Source organism: Pseudophryne corroboree, chromosome 2, assembly GCF_028390025.1.
Source record: "Pseudophryne corroboree isolate aPseCor3 chromosome 2, aPseCor3.hap2, whole genome shotgun sequence".
Classification (NCBI taxonomy): domain Eukaryota; kingdom Metazoa; phylum Chordata; class Amphibia; order Anura; family Myobatrachidae; genus Pseudophryne; species Pseudophryne corroboree.
Genome location: NC_086445.1, coordinates 240,046,418 through 240,070,236, shown reverse-complemented (window position 1 = coordinate 240,070,236; position 23,819 = coordinate 240,046,418). Strand labels below are relative to the sequence as shown.

At 46.6% G+C, this 23,819-nt stretch overlaps 1 protein-coding gene and 1 non-coding gene across 3 annotated transcripts in view; both read right to left on the bottom strand.

Annotated features, from left to right (window-relative positions):
* TIMELESS (timeless circadian regulator) overlaps positions 1–23,819 on the bottom strand; it is a 419,423-nt gene that overhangs the window by 137,499 nt on the left and 258,105 nt on the right. For both annotated transcript variants that reach the window (XM_063952567.1, XM_063952568.1), the window contains 3 exons: positions 22,945–23,146; positions 21,890–22,041; positions 21,711–21,796 (listed from right to left, as the gene is read on the bottom strand). In XM_063952567.1, the coding sequence (XP_063808637.1) occupies positions 21,711–21,796; positions 21,890–22,041; positions 22,945–23,146 (440 nt within the window). The remainder of the gene's footprint in view (positions 1–21,710; positions 21,797–21,889; positions 22,042–22,944; positions 23,147–23,819) is intronic.
* Positions 14,568–14,688, bottom strand: LOC135054183 (U5 spliceosomal RNA). The gene has a single exon (XR_010243414.1). It is a non-coding gene; the product is annotated as a U5 spliceosomal RNA (small nuclear RNA).

The window sequence follows — 23,819 nt, the reverse complement described above, 5'->3', positions numbered from 1 at the left end:
GTGGGGGTGGGTGCCTTTTTTTAATGAGACGGCGTGCCCGCGAGAGACCACTTCTTGCATACAGGTGTCTGAATTGGGCAGAGTTCAGACATGCGCAAAGTGAAAAAGATGACCTCCCACTGTGGGGTCCACCAGGAAGAGGCCCGTCCCGTCAGTTTGTGGGCTTGTCAGTTTTTGCAGGAGGCAGACATGCGGCCCAGGGTTGCTTGGCCTTGGGCTTAGTTTTAGTGGTGGAAGCCTGTTTGGGGAAAGCCTGACCCTTTGCTTTTCCTTGAGGGCGAAAGGTACGAAAAATAGGATTTTGGTACTTACCAGGTAAATCCTTTTCTTTGAATCCATAGGGGGCACTGGAGTACTCTTGGGATATGGACGGCTTCTGCAAGAAAAGGGCACTGAATATTTAAATTTAGAACTCTCCTCCCCTCCATATCCCAGAGTACCTCAGTGTTTTTTACTGAGCCGAACAGGAGCTATAGAGAGGTTGACAATGGAGAATTACATATAACATAACGGACAATAAAGTTGACACATAACGTTACTGACAGCTAAACAGTTGACACCATAACCGATAGAACTTGAAAATTTGAACCAGTCGGTGAGAGTGTGTTACCATAAGATCCCCTGAACTTACCACAAACCAGGTGAAACTGCTCTGGGTGGGCGTCCAGCGCCCCCTATGGATTCAAAGAAAAGGATTTACCTGGTAAGTACCAAAATCCTATTTTCTTTTTCATCCACTAGGGGTCACTGGAGTACTCTTGGGACGTACCAAAGCTTCCCCCGTGGGCGGGAGAGCTGTTTGGCACCTGTAACACTAGGCGGCCAAAGCTAGATGCGGATGCCGCAAACGTATCAAACTTGTAAAAGCGCCCAAACGTGTGCACTGAAGACCACGTAGCCGCACGGCAAAGCTGCGTCGTAGAAGCCCCACGACCAGCTGCCCATGAAGTTCCCACAGAACGTGTAGAATGAGCTGTTACTGATGTAGGCGGCTGTAACCTAGCATGAAGGTAAGCCTGACGTATGGTCAGTTTAATCCATCTGGATAAGGTCTGCTTAGAAGCTGGCCAACCCATCCTGGCAGCATCATAGAGAACAAACAACGTATCCGTCTTACGAACTGTAGACGTTCGGGATACATAAACGCGTAGTGCGCGTACCACATCCAAAGTTCCAGAATCTTCTGTTAACACAGGAACTACTATTGGTTGATTGATGTGAAAAGATGGCACTACCTTTGGTAGGAAAGCGGGATTCGTCCGAAGTTCCGCTCTGTCATCATGAAACATCAAATACGGTGGCTTGCATGACAAGGCACCCAAATCTGAAACACGCCTTGCCGAAGCAAAGGCTAGTAGAAAAATTGTTTTCCAAGTGAGAAACTTAAGATAAACTTGTTGTAAGGGTTCAAAATATGAAGACTAAGAAATCTAAAACCAGATTCAAGTCCCATGGCGCTGTAGGTGGAATGAATGGAGGCTGTACTCTGAGGACACCTTGCAGAAAGGTGTGTACAGACGGCAATAGAGCCAATCGTCTTTGAAAGTAAATTGACAAAGCAGATACCTGCACCTTTAGCGTAGATAAACGCAGTCCTCCATCTAACCCAGTCTGTAGAAATAACAAAAGACGGGATAACTTGAAAGATGATGTCGGAAACTTCCGAGCTTCACACCAACCTATATAGGCACGCTAAATTCTGTAATAATGAGCTGCCATAACTGGCTTTCTAGCTCGTAACATGGTTGGTATAACCGATTCTGGAATGCTCGCTCTTCTTAAGAGGGCGGTCTCAATAGCCACCCCGTCAAACGCAGCCGCGCTAAATCGGGGTAAAAAAACGGACCCTGTTGTAACAGGTCCGGACGTAGTGGGAGCGGGCAAGGTTCGTCTACGAGTAGTCCGCGGAGATCCGAGAACCAAGCTCTCCGAGGCCAATGAGGCGCCACTAGTATGACTGTGGCGGACTCTCTTTTGATCCATTTTAGCAACAGAGGGAGCAGCGGAAACGGTGGAAACAGATACACGAGGCTGTACGGCCATGCGATTGTGAGAGCATCCACCGCCACTGCCTGTGGATCTCGCGTTCTGGACACATACTGGGGCGTTTGGTGATTGTGGCGAGATGCCATGAGGTCCACTTGAGGGTAACCCCACCTTCTGGACACATACTGGGGCGTTTAGTGATTGTGGCGAGATGCCATGAGGTCCACTTGAGGGTAACCCCACCTCTGGACCAACATGTGAAACACTTCTGAATTTAATGCCCATTCTCCTGGATGAAAATCCCGACGGCTGAGATAATCCGCCTCCCAGTTGTCCACTCCCGGAATGAACACTGCCGACAATATCACTTCGTGATGCTCGGCCCAATTGAGGATTCGAGCTACTTCCCGCATTGCCATGCGGCTTCTCGTTCCTCCTTGTTTGTTGATGTACGCGACCGCCGTCGCGTTGTCTGACTGCACCTGGACAGTCTGAGACCGAAGCATGTGCACTGCTAGTCGTAGCACATTGTAAATTGCCCGGAGTTCCAGGACATTTATAGACAGCAATCTTTCGTGATCCGCCCAGAGACCATGGAGCTGACAATTTTGAACTACAGCTCCCCAACCTCTGAGACTCGCGTCCGTCGTTAGAATTATCCAATTCCAGGCGCTGAACTGTTTCCCTGCGGTTAGATTGTGTACTTTGAGCCACCAGAGTAGAGATACCCTGGCCCGTGGCGACAACCTCACCCTGTGGTGAATCTGCAGATGCTAGCCCGACCACTGTGCGAGCACATCCAGTTGAAAAGGACGTGAGTGAAATCTTCCGAACTGAAGCGCTTCGCAAAGCCGCCACCATTGTGCCTAAGAGGCGAATGCACAAATGTACCGAGACTGTGCGTGGCTTGAGCACTAATTGTACCAGATGACGAATAATCTGTACTTTCTGTTCTGGCAGGTAAATTCTTTGATGTACCGTATTGAGAATCATACCTAGGAATTGAAGTCGTTGAGACGGAATTAGATGTGATTTCTTGAAGTTGACAATCCAACCGTGCTGAACTAGTACATTGTACGTTAGCAACGCATGTTGGAGGAGCATCTGTGGAGACGGAGCTTTGATGAGCAGATCGACCAAGTACGGAACTATCATCATTCCCAGGGATCTGAGATGAGCTATCATCAAAGAGATCACCTTGGTAAATACCCGAGGCGCTGACGAGAGGCCAAACGGTAGAGCCTGAAACTGGTAATGGTTCTGCCGTATCGCAAAACGCAAGAACCTCTGATGAGGTGGCCAAATCGGAATGTGTAAGTACGCATCCTTGAGATCTAGCGCAATCATGAATTCCTGTGGCTCTAAACCTGCAATTACTGACCACAGAGATTCCATTTTGAATCTGAAGTGAGTGATGTACTGAGTGAGACCTTTTAAGTTCAATATTGGCCTGACGGAGCCATCCGGCTTTGGTACCACAAACAGACTGGAATAATAACCCTGACCTTGTTGGTGTACAGGGACCGGAATCAAAACTGCCGAATCCAGCAGGGACGGAAAGAATTTGCAGAACCGCCCTCTTGTCGTCCGACAGAGGCAGTCCTGTCTTGAAAAACCGCAGTGGCGCGAGACAGTCGAACTCTATTTTGTAACCTTTTAACACTAAATTGCGGATCCACCCATCTGTGGATGTCTGGAACCACGCCAAATGGAACGTCTGAAGGCGTGCTCCCACAATTGGAGATCCGAGATGGGCTGGGAGCCCGCCATGCCACTGGCTTGTCGGTGACCTTAGCGTCCTGACGACTGGTGTTGGTTTGTTGGAAACCACGTCCTCGACCGCGTCTACCAGGCGTGGCTGTTCCTCTACCACGGCCTCGAAAGGGCTGAGGTCTAAAGGATTTGAACGCCGGGCCAGAGTATTTCCGTCTAGGTACCGTTGGAGGCAATGGTAGGAAAACAGACTTTCCACCCGTGGCCTCAGAAAACCATTTGTGAAATTCGGGACCAAACAACTTCTCGCCACCGTAAGGCAACGCCTCTATACCTCTTTTGACCTCTGCCTCCGCTTGCGAAGAACGCAGCCAGAGTGCTCGTCGTGCTGTAACTAGCGACGATGAAAGGCGAGAAGTGACCCGACAGACGTCAGTAGAAGCTGTACATAGATAATCAGCAGCTTCCCAGATTTGATCAGCGAGAAGTATAAGGCAGACTTGAGTCCTGTTATCCATACCATTAGCGCCTTAGTGACCCAAATGCCAACCAACCAAGGTCTAAGCAACACTCCTGCTGCTTTATACATGGCTTTAGCATAGCTACTATTTTACGGTCTGAAGGGTCTTTAAGCATAGAAGCAGTTGTTACTGGTATGGTTAATTTCTTTGTAAGTTTAGACACAGACGAATCCACCAATGGCGCATTCTCCCATGTAGCTGTCACAGACTCTGGAAACGGGTAACGAGACTTTAATCTGCGAGGTATAGAAAACCGTTTATCCGGATTCTTTCGTGTTTCCAATAACATCTTATTAAGAGATTCTAAAACAGGAAAACACATTGGAGTTCTCGGTCGTTTAGGAAAGACGACTACATCATTTATCAGAGGCTCCTCCGTTTCTGTAAAGATCAGAGACTGACGCACCGCTCGGATGAGATTATCAACGCCTGGGCTGTCAAAAACCTCACTATCTGACTGCTGGTCTACTTCGCCCTCCTCACCCTCATATTGCGCAATGAGGACCGGCATAGAACCGTCAGAATGCAACATCGCAGAAACAGGTAAATCATATGAAATTTATCCCTTCTACCCAAGGTGGACTTGGACCTTTGGCAAAGCTGAGACCCCACCGGTAGTTCCAGCGGTCTCACCCTAGACTCAGATCTTGCCGCTACCCGCTCTTGTCGAGCGGCGGCCAATTCTGATTGCAATCCAGCCATGACAGCTGCTAATGAAGGGTCCGGGGATGACACAGGCATTGAAAACGGAGCCGAAATTGTATTTGTAGTCTTACAGACATTGCAGTGAAACTGCTTTTTAGTTTCTGCTGGTGCCTTACTCATTTTGTCCTGGCAGCGGCGGCGGGCGGCGCTTCCCAGTAGTGTCCCCACACAGTGGGGCGGCAGCCCAACATACCTGGACGCCTGTGGTGAGGGGCTATGACGGGGCTTCTTCTGTAAGCTCCGTCCAGCCTTTCTTGCAGGTAGTCCTGCACCTGGCAGTGAGGGAGCTCTTTTCAGAGAGGCCCGACACGCCACAGCTGCTTGTAGCAGCTTCCACGATCCCGGACCCACGCCTATTGGAAGGGGGGAAGGGATGTGGAAAATGTAGTTAAAAATAAGATTTTACTCACCGGTAAATCTATTTCTCGTAGTCCGTAGTGGATGCTGGGAACTCCGTAAGGACCATGGGGAATAGCGGGCTCCGAAGGAGGCTGGGCACTCTAGAAAGATTTATGACTACCTGGTGTGCACTGGCTCCTCCCACTATGACCCTCCTCCAAGCCGCAGTTAGGACACTGTGCCCGGACGAGCTGACATAATAAGGAAGGATTTTGAATCCCGGGTAAGACTCATACCAGCCACACCAATCACACCGTATAACTCGTGATACTATACCCAGTTAACAGTATGAATATAACTGAGCCTCTCAACAGATGGCTCAACAATAACCCTTTAGTTAGGCAATAACTATATACAAGTATTGCAGACAATCCGCACTTGGGATGGGCGCCCAGCATCCACTACGGACTACGAGAAATAGATTTACCGGTGAGTAAAATCTTATTTTCTCTGACGTCCTAGTGGATGCTGGGAACTCCGTAAGGACCATGGGGATTATACCAAAGCTCCGAATGAGAGAACTCCAGGTCCTCCTCAGCCAGGGTATCAATTTTGTAGAATTTTGCAAACGTGTTTGCCCCTGACCAAGTAACAGCTCGGCAAAGTTGTAAAGCCGAGACCCCTCGGGCAGCCGCCCAAGATGAGCCCACCTTCCCTGTGGAATGGGCTTTCACTGATTTAAGATGCGGCAGTCCAGCCGCAGAATGCGCCTGCTGAATCGTGTCACAGATCCAGCGAGCGATAGTCTGCTTAGAAGCAGGAGCACCCAGCTTGTTGGGTGCATACAGGATAAATAGCGAGTCAATTTTCCTGACTCTAGCCGTCCTGGAAACATAATTTTCCAAGGCCCTGACTACGTCCAGTAACTTGGAATCCTCCAAGTCCCTAGTAGCCGCAGGCACCACAATAGGTTGGTTCAAGTGAAAAGCTGATACCACCTTAGGGAGAAACTGGGGACGAGTCCTCAATTCTGCCCTATCCATATGGAAAATCAGATAAGGACTTTTATATGACAAAGCCGCCAATTCTGATACACGCCTGGCCGAAACCAAGGCCAATAACATGACCACTTTCAACGTGAGATATTTTAGATCCACGGTTTTTAGTGGTTCAAACCAATGTGATTTTAAGAAACTCAACACCACGTTGAGATCCCAAGGTGCCACTGGAGGCACAACCGGGGGCTGAATATGCAGCACTCCTTTTACAATGTCTGAACTTCAGGTACTGAAGCTAATGCTTTCTGGAAGAAAATCGACAGAGCCGAGATCTGTATCTTAATGGAGCCTAATTTTAGGCCCATAGACACTCCTGCTTGTAGGAAATGCAGAAATCGACCTAGTTGAAATTCCTCTGTTGGGGCCTTTTATGGCCTCACACCAAGCAACATATTTCCGCCATATGCGGTGATAATGTTTTGCAGTTACATCTTTCCTGGCTTGAATCAGCGTAGGAATGACTTCCTCCGGAATGCCCTTTTCCTTTAGGATCCGGCGTTCAACCGCCATGCCATCAAAACGTAGCCGCGGTAAGTCTTGGAACAGACAGGGCCCCCGCTGCAGCAGGTCCTGTCTGAGCGGCAGAGGCCATGGGTCCTCTGATATATTTTCTTGAAGTTCTGGGTACCAGGCTCTTCTTGGCCAATCCGGAACCACGAGTATCGTTCTTACTCCTCGCCTTCTTATTATTCTCAGTACCTTTGGTATGAGAGGCAGAGGGGGGAACACATAAAACGACTGGTACACCCACGGTGTTACCAGAGCGTCCACAGCTATCGCCTGAAGGTCCCTTGACCTGGCGCAATATCTTTTATAGCTTTTTGTTGAGGCGGGACGCATTCATGTCCACCTGTGGCCTTTCCCAATGGTGTACAATCCTTTGGAAGACTTCTGGATGAAGTCCCCACACTCTCGGGTGGAAGTCGTGTCTGCTGAGAAGATCTGCTTCCCAGTTGTCCACTCCGGGAATGAACACTGCTGACAGTGCTAACACATGATTTTCCGCCCATCGGAGAATCCTTGTGGCTTCTGCCATCGCCATCCTGCTTCTTGTGCCGCCCTGTTGGTTTACATGGGCGACTGCCGTGATGTTGCCTGATTGGATCAGGACCGGCTGGTTTTGAAGCAGAGGTCTTGCCTGACTCAGGGCATTGTAAATGGCCCTCTGTTCCAGAATATTTATGTAGGGAAGTCACCTGACTTGACCAAAGTCCCTGGAAGTTTCTTCCCTGTGTGACTGCCCCCCAGCCTCAAAGGCTGGCATCCATGGTCACTAGGACCTAGTCCTGTATGTCGAACCTGCGGCCCTCTTGAAGATGGGCAGTCTGCAGCCACTACAGTAGAGATACCCTGGTCCTTGGAGACAGGGTTATCAGCCTAATGCATCTGAAGATGCGACCCGGACCACTTGTCTAACAGGTCCCCCTGAAAAGTTCTTGCATGGAACCTGCCGAATGGGATTGCTTCGTAGGAAGCTATCATTTTTCCCAGGACTCGCGTGCAATGATGCACCGATAACTGTTTTGGCTTCAGGAGGTCTCTGACTAGAGATGACAGCTCCTTGGCTTTCTCCTCCGGGAGAAACACTTATTTCTGGTCTGTGTCCAGAACCATCCCCAGGAACAGTAGACGTGTCGTAGGAACCAGCTGTGACTCTGGACTGTTTAAAATCCAACCGTGCTGTTGTAGCACTTTCCAAAATAGTGCTACCCCGACTAGCAACTGCTCCTTGGACCTCGCCCTTATAAGGAGATTGTCCAAGTACGGGATAATTAAAACTCCCCTTTTTCGAAGGAGTATCATCATTCCGGCCATTACCTTGGTAACACCCTCGGTGCCATGTACAGTCCAAACGGCAGAGTCTGGACTTGGTAATGGTAATCCTGTACCACCAATCTGAGGTACTCCTGACGAGGATAGTAAATAGGGACATGCAGGTAAGCATCCTTAATGTCCCGGGATACCATGTAATCCCCCTCGTCCAGGCTTGCAATAACCGCCCTGAGCGATTCCATCTTGAACTTGAATTTTTTATGCATGTGTTCAAGGATTTTAAATATAAAGAAGGGTCACACCGAACCATGCGGTTTCGGTACCCCAAACCGTGTGGAATAGTAACCCCGTCCTTGTTGAAGTAGGGGCACCTTAAGTATTACCTGCTGGGAATACAGCTTATTAATTGCCTCTAGCACAGCCTCCCTGCCTGAGGGAGTTGTCGGCAAGGAATATTTGAGGAAACGGCGGGGGGAAGACATTTCGAATTCCAGCTTGTACCCCTGAAATACTACTTGAATGAAACAGGGATCCACCTGTGAGCGAGCCCACTGATCGCTGAAACTTTTGAGACGGCCCCCCACCGTACCTGGCTACACCTGTGGAGCCCCCGCGTCATGCTGTGGACTCAGAGGAAGCGAGAGAAGAATTATGATTCTGGGAACAGGCTGACTGGTGCAGCTTTTTCCCTCTTCCCTTGTCTTTGTACAGAAAGGAAGCGCCTTTGACCCGCTTGCTTTTCTGAAGCCGAAAGGACTGTACCTGATAATACAGTGCTTTCTTAGTCTGTGAGGAAAACTGAGGTAAAAATATTTCTTCCCAGCTGTTGCTGCTGACACGAGGTCCCAGAGACCATCCCCAAATAATTCCTCACCCTTATAAGGCAGAATCTCTATGCGCCTTTTAAGGTCAGCATCACCTGTCCAGTGACAGGTCTCTAATACCCTCCTGACAGAATGGACATTACATTCATTTTGGATGCCAGCCGGCAAAATATCCCTCTGTGCATCCCTCATATATAAGACGACGTCTTTAATATGTTCTCATGTTAGCAAACTAGTATGTTTGACAGGTTCACCGACCACGCTGCAGCAGCACGCTCTGCAGGTTTCAGTCTAGTACCTGAGTGTGTAAATACAGACTTCAGGATAGCCTCCTGCTTTTTATCAACAGGTACCTTCAAAGTGGCCGTTCCTAAAACGGCAGTGCCACCTATTTTGACAACCGTGTGAGCGCCTTATCCACCCTAGGGGATATCTCCCAGCGTAACTTATCCTCTGGCGGGAAAAGGTACGCCATCAGTAACTTTTTAGAAATTACCAGTTTCTTATCAGGGGGAACCCACGCTTTTCACACACCTCATTCATTCATCTGATGGGGGAACAAAACACTGCCTGCTTTTTCTCCCCAAACATAAAAACCCATTTTTAGAGGTTAATGTCAGAAATGTGTAACACATTTTTTTTTATTGCCGGGATCAAGTCACGGATGTTCCTAGTGGATTGTGTATATGTCTCAACCTTGTCGACACTGGAGTCAGACTCCGTCTCGACATCTGTGTCTGCCATCTGAATGAGCGGGCGTTTTTGAGCCCCTGATGGCCTTTGAGACGCCTGGGCAGGCACGGGCTGAGAAGCCGGCTGTCCCACAGCTGTTACGTCATCCACCCTTTTATGTAAGGAGTTGACACTGTCGGTTAATACCTTTTACCTAACCATCCACTCTGGTGTCGGCCCCACAGGGGGCGACATCACATTTATCGGCATCTGCTCCGTCACTATATAAGCCTCCTCCTCAAACATGTCGACACAGCTGTACCGACACACCGCACACACACAGGGAATGCTCTGACTGAGGACAGGACCCACAAAGCCCTTTGGGGAGACAGAGAGAGAATATGCCAGCACACACCAGAGCGCTATATAATGAGGGGATTAACACTATAACTGAGTGAATTTTCCCCCATAGCTGCTTGTATATACAATATTGCGCCTAAATTTAGTGCCCCCCCTCTCTTTTTAACCCTTTGAGCCTGAAAACTACAGGGGAGAGCCTGGGGAGCTTTCTTCCAGCTGCACTGTGAAGAGAAAATGGCGCCAGTGTATCTGAGGGAGATAGCTCCGCCCCTTTTCCGCGGCCTATTCTCCCGCTTTTTTCTGGATTCTGGCAGGGGTATTTACCACATATATAGCCTCTGGGGCTATATATTGTGGTATTTTTGCCAGCCAAGGTGTTTTTATTGCTGCTCAGGGCGCCCCCCCCAAGCGCCCTGCACCCTCAGTGACCGGAGTGTGAATGAGGAGCAATGGCGCACAGCTGCAGTGCTGTGCGCTACCTTGGTGAAGACTGATGTCTTCTGCCGCCGTTTTTCCGGACCTCTTCTTGCTTCTGGCTCTGTAAGGGGGACGGCGGCGCGGCTCCGGGACCGAACACCAAGGACTGGGCCTGCGGTCGATCCCTCTGGAGCTAATGGTGTCCAGTAGCCTAAGAAGCCCAATCCGGCTGCAAGCAGGCGAGTTCGCTTCTTCTCCCCTTAGTCCCTCGCTGCAGTGAGCCTGTTGCCAGCAGGTCTTACTGAAAATAAAAATAGGATTTTGGTACTTACCAGGTAAATCCTTTTCTTTGAATCCATAGGGGGCACTGGAGTACTCTTGGGATATGGACGGGCGTAGCCGAACAAAGGCACTGAATATTCAAATTTAGGACTCTCCCCCCCTCCATATCCCCGAGTACCTCAGTGTACTTTGTCAGTGTTTTTTACTGAGCGAACAGGATATAGAGAGGTTGACAATGGAGAATACCTATAACATAACGGACAACAACAAAGTTGACCCTTAACCTTATTGTCAACTAAACAGTTGACACCTTAACCGATAGAACTTTATAATTTGAACCAATCGGTGAAAATGTGTTACCACAAGCTCCTCTGAGCTTAATCCAAACCAAGTAAAACTTGTGACCCTAAGCTCCCTTGAGCTTAAAACAACCCAGGTAAAACTGCTCTGGGTGGGCGTCCAGTGCCCCCTATTGATTCAAAGAAAAGGATTTACCTGGTAAGTACCAAAATCCTATTTTCTTTATCATCCACTAGGGGTCACTGGAGTACTCTTGGGACGTACCAAAGCTTCCCTCGTGGGCGGGAGAGCTGTTTGATACTTGTAACAGTAGGCAGACCAAAGCTAGATGCTGATGGCGCCACCATTATATGCAAACGTGCACAAACGTGGTGCACTGAAGGCTATGTAGCCGCGTCGTAGACGCTCCCCGACCCGCTGGGTCTGACATTCCCACAGAACCTGTGGGATGAGCTATTACTGACGTAGGCGATTGTAACTTAGCCTTAAAGGAACCCTGACTTGTAGTCATTATTATTATTCAACTGGATAATGTCTGCTGAGAAACTGGTTAACCCCAGTTGGCAGTATCATAGAGAACAAACTACTTATTCATATCACGTACTGTAGACGTTCGGGACATATATAAACGCGTAATGCGTGTACCACATTCAGAATTCTAGAATGTGCTGTCCACACAGGAACCACTATTGGTATATAGATGTGAAGGATACGAAAGCGGAATTCGTCGGAATATCTGCTTTGTAATGAGAAAACTCAAATACGGTGGCTTGGAATACAAGGCAACCAAATATGAAAACAAACCCCTTGCCGAAGCCAAGGCTAGAAGAAAAATGTTTTCCAAAGTGAGAAACTTAATCCCCATTTGTTGTAAGAGTTCAAAAATATGAAACTGTAAGAAATCTGAACCCAACCTCCAGTCGCCTGGCGCTGTAGGTGAGATAAATAGAGTCTGAACTTTGGTGACACCTTGTATAACGGTGTGTACAGACGCAATAAAGACAAACGTCTTTGAAGATAAGTTTACTACACAGCTACCTGCACCCTCCGTGCAAGTAAACGCAGTTTTCCATACCACCCCGTTTAACAGAATACGGGTAACTTGAAGGATGATGTTGGAAACTTCCGAGGTTTACGACTTATGTAAGCACACGAAATTTTGTAATAATGAGCTGCCTTAAGCGGTCTACTAGCTCGTAACATGGTTGGTATAACCGACACTGTAATGCTCTATTTCTTAAGAGGGCGTTTGAACCCTCACCCCATCCACCGCAGCTGCGGTACATAGGTAATAGGTACATAGGTAACTATGGGTAAAAGAACGTTCCCTGATGTAACAGGTTGGACGTATTATGAGCGCCCCAAGATCGTGTGCAAGTATTCCTTGGAAATTCGAGAAGCAACTTCTCCGACACACATGAGATACCATCAGTATGACTGTGACGAACTGTCTTATGATCCGTTTTGACAACGGAGAGAGCAGCGGAAAATGGTGGAGCCAGATACACGATGCTGAATGACCACATGAATGTGAGAGACTCCACCGCCACTGCCCTTGTGATCTGTTGTTTTGTACACATACTGAGCTTTTGTAATTGTGGCGAGATGCCATCATGTATACCTGAGGGTAACCCCAAGAAACACCTCTGGATTTAATGTCCAGTTTTCAGGATCCAAATTCTGACGGGTGAGATCATCTGTCTAACAGATGTCCACTCACGGAATAATCTCTTGACATTTTCACATAATAGTATTCTGAGCCATTGAGAATTGGAGTTACCTGCCGCATTGCCATGCGGCTTTTTTTTTTGTCTCTGTATGCAACTGCCGTTGCGTTGTCTGACTGCCCGTGGTCAGACTGAAAGCGAAGCATATAGTGCATTGTAAAATTCACGTAGTTCCAGAACATTTATCGACAGCAATCTATCGTGTTTTAGAACCTCTGTCGCTGATCTTTTGTAAACTACAACTCCTGAACCTCTGCGACTCTCGTCCAGAGTATTATACACCCTCGCCCCTCTGTGGGAAGGGCGAGTGAAGGGCGGCGAAATAAATCGCTTTAAAACGCATTATTATCTTAACTAGGTGAATACACCAATGTACCGTTAGTGTGCGTGATTTGCACTAATTACTAGATGTACATTTGTTCTTGCTGGTGTAGTAGGTAAATGCTTTGATTTACCGTATTTATAATATTACCTAGGAATTTACATCGTTTAGACGGAATTGTATTTTGAACGTGATCTGCTACCGCAGTATACATTAGTAGCGCAAGTTAGAGGAACTTTGTTGAGACAGAGTTCTTATGAGCAGATCATCTAAGATAGAGAAACTCTGTTGCGACAGAGTTCTTATGTGAGATGAACTATCATCTTCCAACATCACTTTGGTAAATACCAGAGTATAATAAACGGTAGACCTGAAATGGTTAATGGTTGTGGCGATTTGCAAACGCTAAAACCTGTGATGAGCAGTATATGCATTGTGAAAATCAAGTGCAAGTATGCAATTTTGTGGCTCCAATATGCCAATACCAACCGCAGCAAATCCATTTTCAAACTGCAGTAAGTGACTTGCTGATTGAAACTGCGACAGCGCTGTATGGTTTTGTTACCCCAAACAGAGGGGAATAAACAACCCTGACTCTGTTGTTGTACTACAGCCTGTATTATAAAGACAGCTGAAACCCAGCAGAGGCCAAATGGCCACCTGCCAAACCGTTCGACTGAGGCAGTCATGTCCTTTAACTGTAACTAGCTGAAACCTCCATGAGTTGAAGTTTGGAAACCCCTCAAAAGTAACATTTAAAGACACGCTTCCACAATTGGAAAAGAGGTCATCAAACTACTGGCTTGCTGACCGTAGCGTCCTGTCGTTACAAGGCGTGAGTGTTTTGTACCAACGCCTTGAAAACTGAAGTCTAAAGGGATTAAATGCCGGGCCAAGTATTCCGTTTTGATACTGGATGCGGTAATGGCTGAATATCCAATTTAGGACCAACAAGCTGTGGCCTTGTCGTGCTGAACTAGCGACAATGAAAAGTGAGATTCGAAGTACCGTCGTTAGAAGAAGCTTTACAGATATACTCTGCAGCTTCTTTTAACAGTAATCTCATTGTTTCCATACATAGTCTAGTGACCCAAATGTTTCTTGGGTCTTTATAATGTTTGACACAGACGCATTTAGCAATGGCGGATGGCGTCATCTTGGAAACGATTAAATAGTGGTCAAAGTGTACTAAGTGTAAAAATGGAGACCTTGACTCACTGTAATTTAGCAATGTATGTTGGCAACAACCCTGCACTATCTGAGTGCTGGTCTAATGTAGCCTTCTCACTCGTAGTTATCGGTGTGAGATTTGACATAGAATCGTGCATTAAATTATAAAACCAGTTAAATAAACACTGTGATACCCAAAGGGAAAATTGGCCCTTTGGAAAGACTGTCTTTTGTTAGAGCTGGCGGAATAACTTCCGAGACTCCTATGTTTATTTGTATTGCCAATGCTTAAAATAGGACTTTAAAATTATTTTTGGTCTGCGCTAGAGCCTTACTCGCTATGCAGACAGACACCACAATAGGCAACGGACAGACATTGCACGCCTATGACGTTATTATGTCATATATATATTTTATTGCTGAACAGCATATTTATATTAAACTCATGGTTGTTTCTCTCTACGGAAATCGTTAGTAAAAAACGAAAGATTTATTCGCTGTGAAGAGAAAACAGAGTAATCTTTATGAAAAGCAGTTGACATGGCATATAAAACCCGAACCAAATTCCTACTAAGACCCCTGCGCCTCTGGTGGCTTAGAGATGTAGGGCAGGAATGTTCTAGAATTATGTAGAAATACAGTTTACATGGCTAACTTATGCTGACCAAAAATTCCCACCAACACCCCTGCGCCTCCTTGTGGAGTAGAGGTGTATGGCCGGAATGTTCTGGAATTATAAACTGGAAAAACAGCAACGATTAAAATGGCCGTCATGCCATGCTTTCACAGACAATCACAGTACAGGTTACCTGCTGCAGTGTTAATATAGGCTTAATAGCCTAGTATACATAATTATCCTATTATACAGTGATAACACAGGTGTAGGATACAGTAAAATACATGCATTTAGTTAGCCTCCATTACTATGAACACTGGCTGCCGTGAATGTTATTATCTTGCAGCCTTAACAGAAAATAACAGAAAACATGGTTAAACCTGCAATAGGTTATGCCACTGATAGCCTATTGGCAGCCAAAGCCTCATATATATATTATATATATATAAAATGTGCTTAAACATATAATCACAGTTCATACTGATATTATACACAGTGTCCCTGGCAGCAAAAAGCTTCATTATATATTATATATATAAAATGTGCTGAAACCTATAATCACAGTTCCCACTGATATTATACACAGTCTACAGTTTTATACTGATGTTATAGCCCATGACACTGTTTAAAACGCTGCGCTGCTTGTGAGGTAGTTTGAGCAGCCTATTTTTAACCCATGCAGCCTTTGCTGCTGCTATGGGCATTACTCCCCCTCCCCCCCCTGCATCCCCATGTTACCTGCAGCGTACGGGGATCGGGTGCAGGGAGAGCAGGAGAGCGCTGTATATAGGGCCGGGGAGCCGTCCGGAAGAGCGGCCGGCACCTTCCTACAGCAGTACACAGTCTCCCTGTGTCCGGCATCAGCGGCGTGCGGTGTCTCACTGGAAGAGCGGCCGGCGTCCGTGAGTGACGTGCGGCCGCTCTTTAGCACACGGAGAGTCTCGGCGGCGCCTCTGTAGTGTTGCCGGGCAATCAGCACAGTGAGAGCGGCCGGCGTCTGAGTGACGTGCGGCCGCTCTGCGCGTAGTTCAGCGGGACCCCTTCAGCGGCGTGCTCAGCGGCGGCTACAGTATCACACTTTCACACAGCAGGGCGGCAGCGTGAGCTGACCGCCCTGACACCCATACCTTGTGCCGCTTTCATCCTGGCTGTGACGAGCTTCTCTCTGTAAGCTCCGTTTCAGCCTCCAGCTTCTCATCTTGTGACGGGGCTTCCTGTAAGCTCCTTGCAGCTGTAGCTCCTTCCAGCTCTTTGTCTCATCCTGGCTGTGACGGAGCTTCTTTCTGTAAGCTCCGTTCAGCTTGCAGGAGACAGTGGCTGCCTGTGGCTGTGAGGGTGCTCTTTGTGAGGACCGACACGCCATGCGCTGCCTTATAGCGCCTGTGGCTGTGAGGGTGCTCTTTGTGAGGACCGACACGCCATACGCTGCCTTGCAGCGGCACCATCCCGGACCCATGTTTTTCCAGAAACTGGGACGGGAAGTGTAAAAATTAAAAATAAAAAGTAAAATGAAAAATTAATAAAATCTTCTGAAATGTGGGCATTCCCACAAGCCGATGTTCATGCTGTGAGCACCGAAAAAACACTGACAAAGTACACTGAGGTACTCGGGGATATGGAGGGGGGGAGAGTCCTAAATTTGAATATTCAGTGCCTTTGTTCGGCTACGCCCGTCCATATCCCAAGAGTACTCCAGTGACCCCTAGTGGATGATAAAGAAAAACCTAAATCTATACTTTCTTTCTAAGGGCTCAGGAGAGCCCCTAGTGTGCATCCAACCTCGGCCGGGCACAAGATCTGAGGCTTGGAGGAGGGTCATAGTGGGAGGAGCCAGTGCACACCAGGTAGTCATAAATCTTTCTAGAGTGCCCAGCCTCCTTCGGAGCCCGCTATTCCCCATGGTCCTTACGGAGTTCCCAGCATCCACTAGGACGTCAGAGAAAAAGAAAAAGCAAAATATTCAAAAGTAGTGTGGAGAACCACACAAACCCTGTTGCTACTATGAGCACAGAAAAAAACACTGAGGTACTCTGGGATATGGAGGGGAGGAAAGTTCTAAATTTAAATATTCAGTGCCCTGTTCTTGCTGAAGCCGTCCATATCCCAAGAGTACTCCAGTGACCCCTAGTGGATGAAAAAGAAATTAGAACTCCGAGCCCATGGAGTTGGTGTGGTCAGTAGAAAGGCAGTCTTGGCTGCAGCTAGTGCAGTGACAATTTTGTTCAATTCTTCCCCAAACACTTCACCAGCGAAGAATAGAAATTCCAAAGTTTTCTTGGAATCAAGGTCAGCCTCCCATGAACGGAGCCAGAGAATGCGCCGTGCCATAATAGAAGTGGTAGACTCCTTAGCCTCCATTATTCCTGCATCAGATGATGCTTCACGTATGTAAGAAGCTGCTTGCCATATAATACCCAAACATGACATGCAATCCTTAGAGATATCTGAGGGTAATATCTGAGGGTAATTCCTCCTCTAGGGCCTGTAACCATGATTCAATGGCTTTTGCAGCCTAGGAGGCAGCAACGGTTAGAGAGAAAACAGATTTAAGACTATTGCCCTCATTCCGAGTTGATTGCTCGTTAGCTACTTTTAGCAGCCGTGCAAACGCATAGTCGCCACTCACGGGGGAGTGTATTTTCGCTTTGCAATTGTGCGAACGCCTGTGCAGCTGAGCGGGTACAAACACATTTTGTTACTAATTCTGTGCGATAGCAGCGATGAAGGTCCCGGAATTGACGTCAGATACCCGCCCTGAAAATGCCTGGACACGCTTGCGTTTTTCCAAACTCTCCCTGAAAATGGTCAGTTGACACCCATAAGCCCCCACTTCCTGTCAATCTCCTTGCGATCAGCTGTGCGAATGGAATCGTCGCTATAAGCAGTGCAAAACAACAATGCTCTTTGTACTAGTACGTTGCGTGTGCGCACTGCGCCGCATACGCATGTGTAGTTTTGCCTTTATTTAAAGATCGCTATGCAGCGAACATCGGCAGCTAGCGATCAACTCGGAATGACCCCCTATTTTCAATCAGTCTATCAGTGGGTTCTTTCAGTGAGGCAAGCGTAGTGACAGGTAGGATGGACATCTTAACAAGACGTGCAACATGTGAATCTACCGGAGGGGGAGCTTCATACTTGCAGGGATGGGGTAACGGGAAGCTAAATGTTTAGAAACAGGGAACTTTTTAGCTGGAGTTTTCCAGGGTTCCAGTCTAATATCCATAAGATGGTCAGAATGAGGGAATTCAGACTTAAAAATCTTTTGTTGCTTAAAAACATTTTTTTTTTTTTGCAACTGGCTCAGGCTCATCCTCGTGAGTTGAAGGATGTGTTTAATGGCCTCAATTAAAGGGGCCACCCTCCACCGTGCTGGGAGAATCCTCTTTAACGATGCATGAATCATTGACTGGCTGTGTATCCTCCCCTTCTTCAGTTGAGGACTCATTAAAATTTGATACAACAGTCGACTGAGAGGAAGTGGATTTAGAGGGCGGTTTAGTCTCAGGTAATATTCTCTGTAATGCTAGTGACGTTTAGGCAAAGCTCTGAACAGTAGTATTCACCCAAGGTGGGTTAGCCACAGGGACAATATTTGGTGGTGCTAATACAGGGGGGTTTAACCAATCCACTAAGATACCCAGTAACTGAAAGAAGCCCATGGGGGTTCTTGGGTAGCTGCTGGGGATGTGGACTGGGCAGAAGGCGTATAGAAGTTCAAACAGAGCCCATACTGAACCACATCCTGTGCAGTTAATCCTGCAGAGCACACTCTACATGACTGCAGCACTGGGGTGTCAGGCGGTTTGCGACTTTTACCGTTGGTAAACATAGCTGCAATAACATGGAGTCACCCACGCAATAGTATAAAATAGCAAACAAGCGTGTGGTAGCTTAATATACTGTAGTATGTGACAACTTTCAGCAGTAACACTGAAACTTGTAAAAGATTACCCCTAAAAAAAAAAAAAACCCTGGTCCTTTACAGGATAGAGGAAAAAGACAGGGATAGATATATGTAAAGCTGAAGAGAGAAATAGACAGCAGAAACTAGCACAAGTCAGAAACAATGCAGAGAAATATAATGGTATAACTGCAATGAGCACTTTATCAACTACTCAGCATTGGTTGTCAACAAGTAGGATATCAGTGATGTAAAAACCTGGCTCTGTGGAGATGGTTTTACAGGGAGACCTGACCCAGCGTTTCCGGAGACCTGGCTTATTTGCACTAGTATGGCTGCCGGAGTCTCTGAGGTGAAGAGGGTGTGGTGCTGCAGCTAAACGGCAGGGCGTGGACAGGTGCCCAAAGCTGGGGGAGAGGCTACAGGTTGACGCTGCCTCCCCTATGCTGGACTTTCATTCACCGGTACTAAGGGGCCAGTATAAATGAGTTTCTGTGCCCCAATATGCCCTGGTGGTGTAGTGGAGTCCCTGGTCGGCGCCAGTGTCCACAGACAGCATGGCGGATCGCGATTTGCCTGTTATCTGCTCCCCGATGGCTAGCCACGCAATCCAGGGGTTGCCAGCAGCAGCTGTGCTAGACGCTTGTGTGTGAGCCCCACCGCAAATACGTGTCTGAGGCAGTGGCCAAGCAGGAGTTTTGGCGCCGGCGGAGTGTTGGAGCCTGTGTGCTAGAGTCTAAAGGGCCATACACACTAGACGATTTTTTTGACCAATATGGCCACACCTGCCTGTTATATATATATATATTTATTATATTGAACCCATAATTAATTTTGAATTACGTTGGTGGCACAGTGGAAATATAATTGGTGGGCCAGTGGGTGATGAAAACTTAATTGGTTCCCCCTTCTACAGCCCTGCCCATACACCCAGAAATACCTCCCCAATATTAAAATATGTAAATAAGGTGCCAATTCCAAAGATATCTTTTCGTCTTTCAAATTGTTTGACAAATTGCTTAGTGTGTACACTCAATTTCCACTAGATTGTTAGCTCTTCAGAGCAAGGCCCTCCTTCCTCTTGTCTAAGCCCTCTTCTCAACACATTTCACTCAGCGACCATCTTTACCTGCTTTTTCTCCTACTGGTAAATGGCCCCTCTCTATCTACGGCCGCCAGCCACAAGTAGTACAATGATTACTCCCTCGCTACTTACATTTAAGCTGTATTATGTTTTGAGAATTGTGGTGTTCTTTGTTACCTGCACTCCATTTTTGTTATTTATTTACTGTTACGCTAAGTTTTGTCTCCCTGTACTGTCCTTTGTACGGCGCTGCGAAACACTTGTGGCGCCCCATAAATAAAATTTAATAATAATAATAATCATTTCATTTGTCAGGACTCCTGGAAGTTCAAGGGAAATTGGTCATCTTTCAAATTGGTCATGTCTTCTAGTGTGTAGGGCCCTTTAGAGACAGCGCTGACAGGATCAGCGTAAAAAGAGAAAAAAAAATTAAGTAAAAAAAGGCTTTGGGGTTGCAAGACCAGCCCCCTGTAAAAAAAGGTCCTTCCAGCTTCCTGCCGCACCATACAAAAAAAACTGACCTGCCTGAGCATGGGGCCGGTGTTATAGTGAGAGGGACCAGAGCATCCTGGGATAGCTGAAAGGCTTAACTGTATGGTGCCCAGCAGCTGATCCTACCACCTATAACCCCTGATGTTATCCCTGTGGATCCCTATGGAACCCGAAGAAATTATATGTTTTTATAATTTCTCATGTAATGTATTGGAAGACACATGAACGTACAGTAGATGTCAGGACTTGAGGGTAGATGTATTAAAGCTTCTTAAACAGACAAGTGATGGTGTTGCCCTTACCTAGAATAGTCTGTGCTACACTGCCCAAAAACCCTTTAGCATTTAGGATTGCGGCCTCAAAAGCCACAAAGGTAAAGCCAGATGAGGTAAAGTAAGGTATAAGGGGCACTGGCTTAGATTTGGCTGCAGCGGGAGGTACCGCAGAACAGACTTTGCTATGCCAAGACTGAATAAAAAGTAGGGCCATAGGGGGAAACAGATAAGGGCAGGCAATAACCCAGGATCCCTTGACCTGAAGCAGAGGTTCTTAACCTTTTAGTTGAGTCAGGACGACCTGTGAACCTTATTTGTCCTTGAAAGCTGTTACATCTCCAAAGGAGAGACAACTTCCAGGGGCTTAGGTCCTTCTTGCTGATTTTGTCAGCTCCCAGTCGTCAGCAGCATGGACAAACACTGCTACAATGGCTGAAACATTCCGTTCGGCCCATGGCATAATCTGGCCGTTTTTTTTCATAGCTTGGTCAGTCCTGGTGCCCCTGTGATGGATCGCATATGCCTCAGCCCTTGCACTGTCTGATGAACTCTTCACCAACTTCCCTCAAAACAGGACTGAGATGTAGTTAGGGCAATGAAAACCACCCTGAGCTTCAGTGACAAACATCCCTGAAATCTTTCCACAGAAAAACCACCCTGCATACACTGCAGCAGGAACCATGTAAACGCAAAAGGTTCACAGTACAGATGCGTCCTATATGCAGGGTTTCTATCCATCATTTGTCTAAAGTGTAGGCATTACCAGCAGAGGAAAGTGGCATGGAGTTGAATGGAAAAAACAACCCTAAGGCACTATTCTATTTTTCACTTGTCATGGGGAAAACTGTTTAGATAGAGGAGAGTGAGTACAAGTGTTACCCTATCCAAAGCAAGGTAAAATAAGACTGTATAGCTGGAGTCATCTTTTCCCTACTTATCGTCCAATCGCCTCTGGTGACAAGGACCAAACTACACAGTTCCTCTGTGACTTATTATAACTCAGAAGAAAAGAAAATAGTATGTACTGTAATATGTTGTTTTTAATTGAGGCTATTTTATTTAAAAAAATTTTAGGAATCATTCTTAACAGCAGTTTTAACAATAAAAGCTCTTAAAAGCAGAAATGTCATAATAAACACAGAATTAAAACAAAAAGACTGTTCAGAATACCTTCAACCTCTTTATACTGCAAGTATAGACCTCGAAGCTCCTCTTCTTCCTGTGCAGTCCATTTTATACGCTTGCGATTGTTTTCACTATTTTAAAAAACATGATTACCATTAATAGGATGATCCACTGTTCTTTAATGTGTTCCTACTTGTACTCTAATTACTTAAGTAGTGTCTCACCTTTCTTCCTCACCAGGCTTGCGGTAACCCTCGGTCATTTCTCTAATAACGCTGGTATTTTTCCAGAAAAGAAGCTCAACATAGGCCTTGTTATTTGTAGCCGACAGTGCAAAGAATTTACTCAGTATGTACTTTGAAAAAGCTACCAGCTCCTGATAAAACAATAGTTAAAAATATATTAATGTTGCACTACAGTATGGTAACAACTGACCTATAGTAGTCATTAGTTCAAATAACATCACTTACAGTTACAGAACAATATTTTAACATACAGTATATGGTGACTGAAAACATACACACATCTTTGCTGTTTTTACAGCCAGGGCATGGCGTTTCCATGAACGTGCACCGCCACAGCTTGTATGAAATGCTAATAATCACGGGCGTATGCATGCGCACCGCAATCGTACACAGAGCGGGACGTATAACTACGGATAGCATAGTAGTATGTCCTCCCACTACCCGTCCCTATAGTGTCTCCCAGTCCCCCTCTCACTATACAGTGCAGCGGAAGAGTCTTACTCCCACACTGCCTGGCTGCTGCCGCCGTACTGCTCCCGTGTCTGTAAATCATTCGAAGCGGACAAAGAAACGATGTGGCATTCGTGGGTGCGTATGTATGCACGCTCCCACGAATGCCACATCGTTTCTTTGTCCGCTTCGCGGACAAAGATGTATAGTGACACATATGTATCTAGTTCAGGGGTTCTCGATTCCAGTCCTCCAGTCAAGTTTTTTGGATTTCTTTAATCATTCACAGGTGAGGAAATGTATTTTGCTGGGTCAGAAATAATCTAACTTACTTCCACAGAAAGAAATCCTCAAAACACAACCTGTTAGGAATACTTGAGGGTTGAGAATCACTGAGCTACCTGTTTAACAAAAACTGAAGTCTAACAACTTTTAGTGACAAAAGACTGAAATGAAGTATAGTATTTAAAATAAGCAACCGTATAAAAGGTAGAGAATATACTTAATTCTTGCCATGATACTGTATAATGTACTATGAAATCCAGGCAATAATGCATTTAGAAGGACAGTAATATTTCCATTACCTTGTAGACACTAGCTGCAGCATCATTAAAGATACGATTGAAGAGGCAGAAAATGGAAAGCTGAAAGAGGAGTGCCTCCATTTTCAGATCATAAGCAATACGGTGTAGCATTTTCACAACACAGTGATTAGTGTGGGCACTGTTCTGCTGATAGTTCTTCAGCAGCAGTACATAGGTCTTCACCACACTGGAGCTAGCAAATCTGAAGTAAACAAAACAAAAAATGAGGGGACAAGGAAAACTAAAAAAAAGTTTTATACACCATTTCAATAACAATTAACTTGTATTAATATGTTATGATAAGATTAAGGGGTATATGCAATTAGCGGCGAATCGCGGCAAATTATTGCAGTTTTTTAATTCGACACAATTCGACAGGTGAATTCCGGCAGGTGGCTTCCGGAATTCACCATATTCAATGAAAAACGGATTCGACAGTCCCGCGGGCGAAAAACGGCCGATTTGCCGGATTTTGCAGCGATTTAAAAAAACGGGGAAAAACCCGGAAAAAAATGGCGTGGGGTCCCCACTCCAAAGCATAACCAGCCTCGGGCTCTTCGAGCTGGTCCTGGTTCTAAAAATGCGGGGGGAAAATTGACAGGGGATCCCCCGTATTTTTAAAACCAGCACCGGGCTCTGCGCCTGGTGCTGGTGCAAAACATACGGGGGACAAAAAGAGTAGGGGTCCCCCGTATTTTTTACACCAGCATCGGGCTCCACTAGCTGGACAGATAATGCCACAGCCGGGGGTCACTTTTATACAGTGCCCTGCGGCCGTGGCATTAAATATCCAACTAGTCACCCCTGGCCGGGGGTGAAGCCCGAGGCTGTCCCCCCCATCCGCAGCCCTTGGATGGGGGGGGGCAGCCTCGGGC